This window comes from Phaseolus vulgaris, chromosome 6 (assembly GCF_000499845.2).
Source record: "Phaseolus vulgaris cultivar G19833 chromosome 6, P. vulgaris v2.0, whole genome shotgun sequence".
Lineage (NCBI taxonomy): Eukaryota > Viridiplantae > Streptophyta > Magnoliopsida > Fabales > Fabaceae > Phaseolus > Phaseolus vulgaris.
In genome coordinates, this window is record NC_023754.2 from 5,640,055 (window position 1) to 5,653,517 (window position 13,463).

A 13,463-nucleotide genomic window follows, 5' to 3' on the forward strand; every position below is an offset into this window, starting at 1 on the left:
CAAATTTTTTTTTCTATATTTCAGGTAATTTTTGAACTTAACTTCAACTTTTCATATGTAATGAACTCATTCTTTTAACTTAAGTTTAAAAAATAAGTACTACATTGTCGTTTATTGTAATAGGGAATTGCTTATAAAGTTTTCAAAATTTAAATAATGAGAGATAACTCCCCAAATCTGAAGAAAGCTTTTTATCACATTAGAATGAAAAAGAGAATTCATCAGAATATTTCTCCTATTAAAATTAAACAACAAATACAATTACTATTATAAAATTTAAAAGAAATAAAAGCAAATTTAAAATTAACAAACTTAATCCAAACTAATGAAATTTAAGACTATCTAGGAATATGAAAAAAAAATCTTAAGAAAAGGAAAAGAGATGAAAATTTACTTTGTTGCTTTTTTTTTAAAAAAATATATAGAAAAAATAGCAAGGTGAACTTTTACTTATAGACAACTCAAGACATTAAAGATAAAACTAGTTTTACTCAAATAGTAATTCTAATTACTTTAAGATTAACATAAGGTCAAAAATTAATAAAGAGAAGATAAGGAGCTATCAATCAATCTTAGGTTAATTTTTCATGAATCAGATCAATTGTGACATATACTCAACATCTTTTTTAAAATTCTAAATTGTCCTTGTCACTTTTATTTAAAAAAAAACACATGCAAAGGAGTTTGTTTGTTGTGATGGAGACGTTTTGAGTGAAGGTGGTGGTGTAGTTTTTTGCTGGGAATGAGTTATGAATGTAAATATCCAGTAGCATTTAGTGTAGATTCTAGATATTCGCATTCAGAAGGTAAAAAAAAGGTCTTCAATCTCTACATCCAGAAGTCGCTTATCAGTTCCGAATAAATAAATTCAGAAATACATTATTTATGTTGTAGACATGGATATGTAGAATATTAAGGGTAAAATAGTCTATTCTTCTGCAAATTTTGAATGCAGGTGATATGGTACAGAGGGAATTAGTCTCAATTTTAAGTTAATCTTTACATTAAAGTTTGGCTGTTTCTTCCTGCACCCCCACTTTTTTCTTCCTGCACCTCCACATTCTTATACAAAGACGAAATCACCCTTATTAGTTTTTAAAATTCCAAACATATCCCTAATAAAAAAACCCTAAATTGAAGGCAACGTTGATGTTCTGATAACGCAGGCAATTTTCTTCCTCTTCCATTGCAGCGGCGACACCTCCACATTCCTCTTCCTCTTCTCCTTTGAATCTCACACAATCCTTTTTGGTGAGGCTTCTTCTTCCTTCTCTTGGCAAAGGTAAGTAAATTTTTCTCTTTTCGGATTTAGACATCCATTTTTTCCATGGATTTATGTTTCCGTAATGATTTTTTCACATTCTGAACTGATGCATTCGATAGAATCCCGAATTTATGATTTTGGGAATGTTCCGGATTTTGGGATCCGGTAAGCTTCTGAATTTATGGATCCGGTAAGCTTCCGAATTTATGGATCTGGTAAACTGTCGAATTTTTGGATCCGGTATTGTACCAGATTGATGTGTCCGGAATAATGAGTTGCTGTTTGTGTTTGTGTTACTCGAATTACTAAACAACAATTGTATTGGGTCAAGGTTTTGTAGTGTTTTGCTTGGTATTATATAGTATTGTACTCTCACTTGAGTGGGTTTGGCTATATTTATGATTAATTTTGTATGCTAGTTAATTTTATTATTGGTTTCATGTTGATTATGAAACCTAACCTTGTGTAAATTAAAGAATATGACTGAATATCGTAGTTTTCTCCAAACTAAGTCTTAGTAAATCTTTGGATAATGTGTGCAAACATACTTTTGAAAGTCAGCATCATGCAACTAGGGGTGAATATTGGTGACTAAATGAATATTGGTGACTTTGAATGGTGTAATTGAACAGAAATGGTGAAGACTAGGGGTGGAGGTTCACAAAGTGATCGTCTACGTCCCACAACCTCTGTTAGAAGAAGAAGAAGACATGTGAATGAAGATGAAGAACATGTTGGACATGAAGATGCAGAACATGTTGAACCTGAAGAAGCTGAACCCCAAATGGAAGTGGAGGATGAAGACACACCTGAAGTAGAAGATGAAGGTTATCCCGGAGGTCCACGGGAGGGGACACTGTTGACAGGTTATGAAGCCCATGTGGCCATGCAATTATGGAATGGTGTGGTAAGTAAATATGTTGTAATATGATACTTGTTCCCTGTTAATTTGATATGATTTGCGTTGATTAAATTGTATATTTTATATGATTTTGGTTGGTTAAATTATGATCGAGGAGTGTTAAAATTGGTGTCTCATGGCTGAAAAATGAATAAGATGGGTGCTCCTCATCCTCGGATACTATATACAATGGAGTTGTCAGGTTTAGTTGCACTTGTTGGGACAAGCTATGACACGATAGACAAAGGACTGTTGTGTGCCTTTGTAGAAAGGTGGCACCCCGAGACAAATTCATTTCAGGGCGGGAATGGTACTATCTCTGAGCATCCCGCAGTGGTAAGAACTTATTACTTGCTTATTTAAATAATACATGCTCAATTGCAATTAATGTAATTTGTTTATAATTGTAGGGTCTTTGTAGAAGAATAGCATCCACCTTGCACTTGATTATAGATGATGGTCATCTAACCGAGGACTCACCTGCATGGGAAGGGACACAAACAGCCTTGATGCTAACCCGATCAGCCACTGAGGACATGTCTGTGTATGTCCGCAGACGACGACACGGGCGATGATGATGATGTTATGTTTTGTAATTTCGTGAACAAAGACTTAGTTTACAATTATTTCTGAATTTGATGAATGAACACTTTGGTTATGAAATTAAACAATTCTTCTTCCGCATTTATAATAGTCAGAATGTTATATCTGTTGGTGACATAATTAGACAACTATAAATGTCGTCTAGTGGACATAATTTGTGTAAACATTTGCATCAGACTAGTATAACATGAACACCATGTTTTGGCAATTGAATAACAATGAGTAGACCATAAAATACCTGTTGGTGGAATCGGACAACCTTCTTGCAACTGAACCTCTTAAAAATTGTAAGCAATGTCATTAATTATGTTTTTCTATGATTCCTAAAATTCATTAATAATGAAGTTTAACAAACCTAAACAAAATGATTTCTATGAACATGTCCAATACAGATGATGCGGTGATGATTAAAATCTGTTGGAGGTTGGGATCTTAATGGAAAAATAGTCAATGATTGTTTAAGAGATAAACACACAACAATCACATTATATCAATTTGCAATAACGTATCCCATATCTGGTATTGTCATCCACTCATCTGTACTTATCTGCAAACAGAAGAAAATGTAACAAGTTAATCCACTTATCTGCAAACAGAAGAAAATGTAACATCATTCATAATGAATACAATTACCATGTGGTCAACTAGAAGTGAATTTTTCAAAAATTCATATCGTTCATCCCCGCCGAACAAATCAATATATTCTTGACGCCATTAACAAAGTTCTTTATGCAATTTCATGCGTACAATAGCCCAGGACTCCTCTCCCATACCCAATAATGCACCAACCGCACGATAGCCACAATGACCGTCAGCCTTAACATCAACAATATCAACAATGTAAGGATGAATTCCCACCGGAAATTGTTGTAGCATTGGTATTGATTTGGTCGGAGGAGTCTCCGAAATAAATCCCTTGCTACATTTCAAATTAGATGAACTATCATGTTGTGAAAGAATGGCATCAACATGTTCAAAGTAAGAAGGAATTCGCTTCGTTGATCTACCAAATTTACTCTGACGCCCTTTTAGTGCACCTTTTGTTTTGACTTTCTCCCTTGGTGGACATAAAGATGTTTTATCTGGATAGGCAATCTCACGTAATTTGGCTTTGATGTTAATCTTACCAGCCATGTCAACCTCATTGAACCGATTCATGATGACAGCCCACTCTTGTAGGATGGACAACTCTGCTGAAGTATCATCACTTGAAATATCTAAAAAGCTTAATCGTGTCCAAATGACATGCACTGACTGCAATGGTATGCTACCCACACCAAAGGAAGCCAATTCACAAGCACAAGGAAGGTCATGAGTAGATCTAATGGTGCACCCACAACGAGATTTGTCTAAACCAACATATTCAACTCGATCACTCTCTTTTGCAATATACTGCAAGACATATTTCGATACGAAGCCAAGCAATTTCTTATATCTTGTTACATTGAAGACATGACTCACTACATGCAAACTCTTTTCAAATGAAGATTTAATTGCATTATGTTGCAAGATGATCATCTTATTAATGGATTCCCAACAAAAGCATAAGTCCCCCATTGACGTCTCAAGGATCCTCTTTAAACTCCAATGTGCAGCCTCAACCCTGTTACTTGTCGTGTTGCCTAAGTGCATGACTTTATTCGTCCAAGCCTTAACAAACTTTTCTTTATGTAGATTTAACCAAGTACTAATCACACATTCAGTAAATATAGGCCATGGTGAACAAACAACATTAAATGCCTCAACACGATGTTCACAGGACTCTACATTTTCACAATCAACAATTGCTCCCCAAGATTCCATCACTTGATCCCATGCCTCTTTTGGATGAACAATCATTTTACATTTAGCTTTAACATTTTTATCAATGTGAAAACGACATAACAAATTAGCAGCTTTGGGAAACACAACATTTATTGCATTCATTAGAGCAATATCTCTATCACTAACCACAACCTTCGGGTATGAATCAAATCTCAAAAACAAACCTTTCAGCTTCTCAAGGGCCCATACAAAGTTATGATGACGTTCTGATGCGAGTAACATAAATGCAGCACTGAAGGTCAATCCCGTTGAGGTTACACCAACAACTTCAAACAAGGGCATCCTATACCTATTAGTTTTATAGGTACTGTCCATCATCAATACAATGTTAAAGGCATTCAATAGCTTCACTGAATCAGGGTGTGTCCAAAATAAATCTTGCACAACATTCGTCCCTTCTTCAAACCTAGACCAATGGACATACATATCACGCTCAAGTAACATCATCAATTGTTGCATTTCTGTTCTATCACCTCGTACTGATTTTTTGTACATATATCGTGCATTATAAACTTGCTTTATTGTGCTCACATTTTTCTCATTATGCTCTTTCATTGTCAGCAAAATATTTTTAGGCTTCACCGAACTGTTTGTCATGTCCATAAGCATTGACTTCTCATTACATGTGAACCTACCAGCATATGGATGACCAACCAATGTATTTGCCAACTCATGATTATGAGACCCACAAATTAATTTCAATATCCACCCTTCAGCACTTTTTACTGGATACCCTCGTAATCTAAAAGGACAACCACATTTCCTAGTTCCACTCTCAGTAACCTGTAAATCCTTCTTATATCGTTTGTATTGACCTCCTCTCTCACAACATAATAATACAAATGTTTTCCTTCCTCGTTGGCCAATTGAAGTATCCGATCTCAATATCACAATACAAAAACCAATGTCAAACGCAACTTTTCTAACCCACTTTAGGAGCTCATCCCGAGTACGAAATACCTACAAAAGTTATTATAACAAATTATTTACTAATTAACAAACAACTTAAACATACTTTACAAACTTAACTTTACCTCATCTGTAGTAAACGCATTTGTACATTCATATCCCTTCCATTTAGATAATGACTTCTCAATATCATCATCATCCCACACATTCACACCATCATATAATTCTTGTTCAAATTCTTCACTACTGTCCATGCTTCTACAAATAAAAAAAATGAAAGAAAATTATTGCATTCCGGATCCATGAATCCATAAGTTAAAAAAATCATTCCGGATCCAACAATCCATAATTCAAAAAGACTATTCAGGATTCAGGAATCCATAACACAAAAAAACAATTCCGGATTCATAAATCCATAATGCAAGTGATGCATTCTGGATTCATGAATCCATAACACAAAATACAATTTCGGATTCATAAATCCATAATGCAAGTGATGCATTCTGGATTCATGAATCCGGAGAACAACATATTATGACATTTTACCTTCCGGAACACCCCCTCATCCAGAACACATAATTTAATTAATTCCAGATTCATGAATCCAGAATATATTACCGGATCCCGATATCCGGTAATTCCGAAATTTCCATAACCATCGTGCTCCTTAAAAAAAACCTTAATTCTCACCTCTATAACCCAAACAACACTTCGACAACGTTGTGTACTCCTCCGCCTTGCTCCTAACAATTATGAAGAACCTCCACAACAGTTGATACCCAAGGATAAAGATGAGCAGTGACGGTGGAAGTGCTGAACGTTGCCCTTTTCAAATTATTGCTCAAGGTTAATGTTGGAATATTTAAAATTGTGGGGGTGCAAGAAGAAAAACGTGGGTGTGCAGGAAGAAGAAGCCTTAAAGTTTTGGCAAATGAACAGTAATTGGTCAAAAAAAATCTAGGCAAATGCTCCCTGCACCCAACATAATTTCAAAAAATTCCGAAAATACCCTTTATTCCGGAAATAAAAATCCAAAATTGAAAATAATGCATTCCGGAAAAAAAAATCCATAAGGGGTTTTTGTGTTTTGGATATAAAAATCCAGAAAAAAAAATCAAAATTTCATTCCGGATAAAAAAATCCGGAACTAAAAATAATATATTCCAGAAAAAATTATCCGGAAGAGATTATTGTGTTCCAGAAAAGGTGGTCCGGAATGTAATTTTATATGTACCCCATTTTCTTAAGGGTATTTTCGGTATTTCCCCTGTGATTGGGTGTAATGATATGGTGCAGGAAGCAATTGCCAAAAATCTATTTATGTTGGGTTGTTTAATAAAGAATGGCCCAAATATCTAGAACAATTGTGCTTAGTCCATATTTTTTATTTTGCTAATCATAGAAGGTTTTTTCTTACTGTACCCCAATTTTTGTCCCATAATTTTGGAAATACCTGTTTTGCTCCTTTGAGTTTTATTTGAAACGGTAAACTAACTCTTGGAAGAGATTGTGTTCTTCTCCTGTTTTAAGTTTGGAAGAGAAGAATTCCAACAAGAGGTGGTGGTGTTTAGAAAACATTTAGGTTAAGGTTTGTTGGTTGCACTGATGAAGGTTCGTTGACTGAAATTTCAAATCCAAAAATAAATTTCTAAAACACGAAATCTAAGAGGTGTTTTAGTGTATGAATTCAAGTTTCTAGAATGCATTAATAATATTTCGGAAAACACATTTTAAAATGGTGTAAGGAAGTGAGAATTATATTTGAATTTTTTTTCTAAAAATAAATTTTGTATATTCTACAAAACACATCTTGTAAGTATGGTAAAAAATTCCAAGAATATAAAATCTTCCATATTTTCAAAATAAAGATTCTAGAAAGTTTTGTTAAGAAACTATTCTAAAAAGTACATCCCAAATAGGAAAGCTAACCTTCTAAGATAGTATTTTTACATTATATAAAGGTTAGTCCAAAATTATAAATTTACATTCTGTAATATTTTTTTCAAAATAATAATTATACATCCTAAACGGTATTTCAAAATACAAATTTAGAATTATGGGAATTAGAATTCTCCATGACCTTTCCAATAAGATAGGATATATTTTGAATTTTGAATTGTGCATTTTGTGTTTTTTTAGTAGTCATTTTTATTTTAAGAATTAGAATGCAGAAATTTTACCAAATTTGTTAAAGAAAAATAATATTTTAAAATTTAAATTATAAAAATCAACTTAATTTTTAAGTTTTAGAGATTAGAAACATTATTAATAATCTTTTTCTGAAATAAACTTTTGGCGTGTAGACGCATCCACAAAGCTTCGAAACCGTTGGATCTGAAATCAACTGCTGTTATTTGTCTAAATGACGTGTCCTCTGTAAGAAAATAAACATACAAATACTGAAAGAAGAAAGGAGGGAAGTGAAGAAAAAGTGCTGTTTGGCCTTGACTAAGCTTTCTCTAAATGGAACGAACACTCTGCCTCCCTCTTCTCCTCCTCTTCACGGCGGCGGTAGCGGCAGCGAATGGCGGCGCTGAAATAAATCTTACTTCAGGCGGGATGTTATGGTCTCCTGCCACGGAGGAGTCTGATCTTCCCCCGGCGGCTGATGACTCCGACTCCGACGGCGGGTTTTCCTCACTGGACGGCATGTTGCAGTGGGCTATAAGTAAGTACTTAAAACTAGGTTTAGTTATTTAATTTTAATTCATTTATTTATTTGGTCATATTAAAAAAGGTTAATTCAAGTTCTTTCATCTGCTGTGGCGCATAATATAATCAATGGCAACAATTTAATTAGATTAACTATTATATTCCTCAATGAAGTGTAAAACATCAAAATTCCATTTGGAAGAGTACCTTAATTCCATTGAATATGAGTTCAATTTTCAGTCTAGAACTTGTTAACCAATTATAAAACATCATTTATGTGACTTTTAAAATGGGTTGTTTGTCTTGTTTTTCTATTGATTCTTGGCCTGAAAAGTACATGTTGTGTAGATAAAAGATAATTAAGCAACTCTCCTTGTGTAAGAAAAGTTATGTCAAATGCTCCAATGACAAATATTGTTAAGGAGTGTCTTATTTGTAAGCAACCACGTTCTAGACACTCTTAAGTATACACAATAATTTATGGTTTGGTTACAGTTATTAGTCTGTTTTTCTTAAATTCATTACTATAAATAATCATATTTAAACATCTTTGCGAAGGTCATTCTGATCCCGAAAAGCTAAAGGATTCGGCAGAAGCTCAGCAACAGCTTTCACCAAGGGAGCTAGAAAAACGTTCAATGGAAATTAAGGTGCACAGCACTTGCACTTGAACTAATTCAACTAATTTTTCTTCTGTGCGTGTGTGTGATACTTTGTTTATTATTCACTTACCTTATGCATTATGGTGGCGATTAAATAGGAAATAATGGAGAAAATAAAGATGCCTTCTGATGCTGAATTGATGAAGATCGCTATAAGAGACTTGAATAATGTGTCTACATCCCTGGAAGATAGGCACCGTGCTTTACAAGAGCTCCTTGAGCTTGTTGAGTCGATAGATAATGCAAATGGTAGGTGTATATGAATTTATTTCAAATACCATACCGCTTACCCATGAATACAAATGGAAGACATCATTGGCTGTGTTTTGATGTGGTGATGCAGTTAAGGGGACCTCCAAGCCATGGTATTACAGCTGCAAATTGCAGTCCAATAAGTGTTCCGGTCATTTTGGTTGAATTGGATGCTAGTATGTTGTAGGAGTTTTGTTTCTTATAATTCTGAAGGACTTGAAGCATGCAATAGAACAATTATTTTTAGTTATCTCCAAATAAAGAATGTATTAACACTCTTTCTGACACACTCTTTTATTTGGGTGAAATTCATGTGGAATTCCATAAATAGGTGGGTCTTGTGCACCAAATTCATATAATTCATGTGTCCCTTCCTCAAACTAAACTAGTGAAATTCAGTTCAACTTCAACCAATAAGACAGACTATTGGAAAGAGTGTTAGTGAATAGAGAGTGTGTTGCTCGTGTTAGTTATCTCCAAATAGATTCTTTGTAATTTAGAAGCCTCAAAATCCCCCTTTATCATTCAATACACACTATCCCTGGAATCTTGTTGACATGATTTCCTCTTTGATATTGTTTTGTGGAACTTTGAAAAGAAATCAGGTCATAAATTTAGAACAACAAATACAGCAAAAGTGCAAGATTTTAACTTTATATGTGTGTTTATATCAATTGGTTGATATGTCAAGATCGGACAGTAGCATGTCTTCTTTGTTATTATACATGGTGAAGTTCTTTATATATGGTCAAAAGGGCATTAGTTAAGAGTTTTCTTGTATTTTTTTTTTCACCTCTTAAAATTGTCCTTTCTATGTAGTGGAGTATTTCTGATAGATGTTCCCATTCTGTCAGATATAAACAAACTTGGGGGACTTGTTGCGGTAACAAAAGAACTTAATCACTCTGATCCAGTTATAAGGACACTTGCTGCATGGGTTCTCGGGAAAGCTAGTCAAAACAATCCAATTGTTCAGCAGCAGGTTTTTTTTAATGTTAATGGAATTTCATTAGCTCTTAGGCATTTACAGTCCTAAACAATATATTAATGCTGACAAATTTTTTACTGTCCCAGATCATGGAACTTAGAGTTCTCTCAAGGCTGATGAAAATGATAAACTCTAATTCCCTAGAAGAAGCCAATAAAGCATTATATGCTGTTTCAGCTTTGATTCGGAATAATTTGACTAGTCAGGAGTTGTTCTATGCTGAAGCTGGAGGATGGATGCTTCAGGTGGACTACCTAAGGTTTATTATTATGTTAATTTTATTTTGAAACAACTTTTCAGAATTGACAAATACGACTGATGAATTTTTAGGATATTCTGAACAATGCAAGTCTCGATATCAAACTACGAAGGAAAGCTGTACTTCTATTGGCTGATCTAGCAGGGTATCAATTAGAAAATGCAGATAAAGTCGAACCACCATTTTTCAATGACAAGAATCTGTTGAAATCTGTGGTTGATTTAACTGCATCAACCGACCTTGATATCCAGGAAAAGGTGATTCTTGACACTGCAACTGTAGTTAAACCGTGTTCAAAAGACCTGTTTTATTTTGTGACTAACCTTATCTGTGCAATGCCTATGTCGTAAAATCTCATTTGAACCACTCTTTTGTAACATTTTTTCATTATAGTATGTCGTATAAAATTGATAATGAGGTTCTTCGATACCTTTTCTGTCTTCCAACCTATGCCCTCTCAATTCACCCACAATGTTTTGCATTTCTGGTGGTGGTGATATGTTTGAGGAAATAATTAGAAAATAATTGTTCAGATTTATATTTCAAACAAGGTAGTATGTTCAGTGGAATAAGAGTGAGAGATTGATTAAAACTGGTTGTGTACAGTTCTTTATTTGAATTAAACACTTATATAGAAGAGGAAAATAAAAGGCAAAATCAGTCAACTTTCTTGATAAATTAGAATCTAGTTATGCATCTCAACTTTTTAGAGAACATAGATGAAAGCTTGTATAAAAGTTAAAATGCACAAGTTATTGGTAACTTGTGGAGAAATTTAGTTCGTTTTACCTTATTATTTTTCCTATAAATAAACACTCAGAAAAGTTTATCCAAATAAAATGTCGTCAAATCTTGTATTGGCAGATTGGCCCTTTTGGTGGTTCATGTTAAGCTTCCGGTTTGACTTTTGCTATTGTTTGTGGGATGTATTAAGCAGGCCCTTGTTGCGATCAAGAGTCTCTTGCAACTAAGAACCACTGATGCTACGGTTTTCAAGGACTTTTGTGCTTTAGGTGATGCACTGAACAAAATGAGGAAGTTGTTGCATGATTTGATGGAGAATGAGTATAAGAGAGACTATGCAATAGATGTTGAGAGCCTTCGTATTGAAGTGGAACACATTTTCGAGAGAAAGCTGGTAAAGCAATGATATCAGTTGACATCTCATTAATGTTTTGGAGTAGATCTTGTATCCTATAGTTTCTAGAGTTTTCTCACAATTTTGATGCTTACGAGTGCATGTTAAACTAAGGTATTAATATAAATTGGTTTAAATATAAATTGGTTTAAATATATTTTTAGTCTTTCAAATTGGAGGCACTATTTCCTTTGGTCATTCAATTAAATGTTTTCATTTTTTAGCCTTCCAATTTTTGCAAAATGCTATTTTTTGCCATAGGAAATAGATGATTGTCACTCTAGCATTTTATGTTCTTGATAAGATTGAATTGGCTAATGCCTAATTGTTTAGGAGTATTGGACAAGTTTTCTATTGATGATAATAAATATGATTAAGTATTGAATTGATGGATTAAAGGGTAGAGGATGCATAGAACACACCATCTTTATGATGAGTTCTCAAAGGATAACTGTAGGTAGATTTGTTACTTGATAAAGTTTCTGAAGATAAGAAAGCGAAAGTTGAAAACTCTTAATATTTTCAAAGTGAACTCAGAAGAAGAATTTCATTCAATCTTCAAAAGTCAATTTAATTCAAAAGTGAATTTACATGTGAGAGAGGCCTCCTTTTTATAGAGGCAAGGTTCAACTAAGGGAGAAAGAAGAGACGACTTGGAACTCTTAAGATCACCTACTATATTTAGTTAACTCCTAATCTATTCCTAGAAATTAAGAAAAGAAAAGCACATGGGTTTTCTTAAATCAAAGAAGAACTCATGATTACCTATCCTAAAGTTAGTTTAAGACACGTGTGAAGAAGTTAAAATTAATCGTTAAATGAAAGTGACATGTGTTCTGTTTTTTCTACTTTAAAAATTGTCTAGTTATCTACTTTTATGACTCTTGAATTGTAAAATATTCAAGAGAATCAAGAAATATTCTATGATCCAAGAGTTTTACAATTGTGAGAGATGTATAATTTATTCTTTCAAAGCTTTGAGTTTACCTTCTTGTAAATCTTTCTTAGAATCTTATGGTTTCTTCTTCTTTATTCTTCTTTATCATGCTTCTTGTTTTTATTCCTTTGTACTCCTCTTCTCTATATTCAACAAGTTCTTCCTCATTTCTATTTACATCAAACAGTAGCAATTATGGATTCCATTCAAACCACACTTAGAGATGCCACCCAAGAGCAACGAGCACAAACTCAAGCACAACTTTTAGAGTTCGAACTACGCCAAAACGCTTGTGTCAACTTTCATGCATCTACTCTTTATACTCCAACTCCAATCATCCATGGTAGAGATCCACCACCACTACAAAATTGATGAAAAAACCTTTCAATCGCCAAAACGTTCGTATCAACTTTATTGCATCTACTCTTTCTACCCAACTTCAACCATCCATGGTAGAGATCCACCACTACAAAATTGATGGAACAACCTTTCAAACCCTTTGTTATTGATGACAAGAGGAAGAGAAAGATATGTTTTGAATATCTGTATAAGGCGCTTATTTACATGCATAATACATTTTTTTATGTGTAATTCATTCTTACTCTGATACATCTTTTTCGTGTCTAATATGTTCTATATTCACTCTGATACTCATATATGATGCTTGTTACTTGCTCATATATGTGCTTATATAATCAATTAAAAAAATATATTGTTTGTCATAATGAAAAAAATGAGAGATGATATAATCTAGTTTAAGGGCATAAGTTTATCCCTTAATAGAATTTTTTATGCTAACAAATTTAACTTAAGTATTGAACTAATTATCTTACATTGACTTATATCATCTAATGTTTTTACAGTGTTGAATTGATAAAAAACTTACATGCTTTCGTAGAACGGCACACTTAAAACATCATATTAGATAGTCTAAACGTTTAAAGAATAAAAAAATCATAACAAAACGATGTCCAAATATTTATATATATATATATATATATATATATATAAATTATATTTGATAAAGAGTTAAACAACTTAATAGATTTCAACGCGCTCATACTTTCTGTATGA

At 33.5% G+C, this 13,463-nt stretch overlaps 2 protein-coding genes across 4 annotated transcripts; one reads left to right on the plus strand and one right to left on the minus strand.

The window, feature by feature from the left end:
• Nucleotides 1-3,258: 3,258 nt before the first annotated feature.
• Nucleotides 3,259-6,160, minus strand: LOC137833276 (uncharacterized). The gene is made up of 4 exons (XM_068641636.1): nt 6,120-6,160; nt 5,627-5,759; nt 3,516-5,552; nt 3,259-3,354 (listed from the first exon to the last, which is right to left on the minus strand). Exons 1-4 carry the CDS (start codon nt 6,158-6,160, stop codon nt 3,259-3,261), a joined length of 2,307 nt encoding a protein of 768 aa, XP_068497737.1.
• A 1,736-nt stretch (nt 6,161-7,896) lies between these two features.
• LOC137830996 (hsp70 nucleotide exchange factor FES1) lies at nt 7,897-13,016 on the plus strand. 3 transcript variants are annotated; one of them, XM_068638460.1, is made up of 8 exons: nt 7,901-8,169; nt 8,712-8,803; nt 8,914-9,064; nt 9,922-10,049; nt 10,142-10,300; nt 10,386-10,571; nt 11,252-11,452; nt 12,577-13,016. In XM_068638460.1, the coding sequence occupies exons 1-8, from the start codon at nt 7,965-7,967 to the stop codon at nt 12,577-12,579; spliced, it is 1,125 nt and encodes a 374-aa protein (XP_068494561.1). In that variant the 5' UTR covers nt 7,901-7,964; the 3' UTR covers nt 12,580-13,016. The 3 variants fall into 3 exon arrangements, with proteins under 3 accessions (XP_068494560.1, XP_068494561.1, XP_068494562.1); XM_068638459.1 differs by lacking the exon at nt 12,577-13,016 and having other exon boundaries at nt 7,897-8,169; nt 11,252-11,625; XM_068638461.1 differs by lacking the exon at nt 12,577-13,016 and having other exon boundaries at nt 7,906-8,169; nt 11,179-11,625.
• Nucleotides 13,017-13,463: the final 447 nt, after the last annotated feature.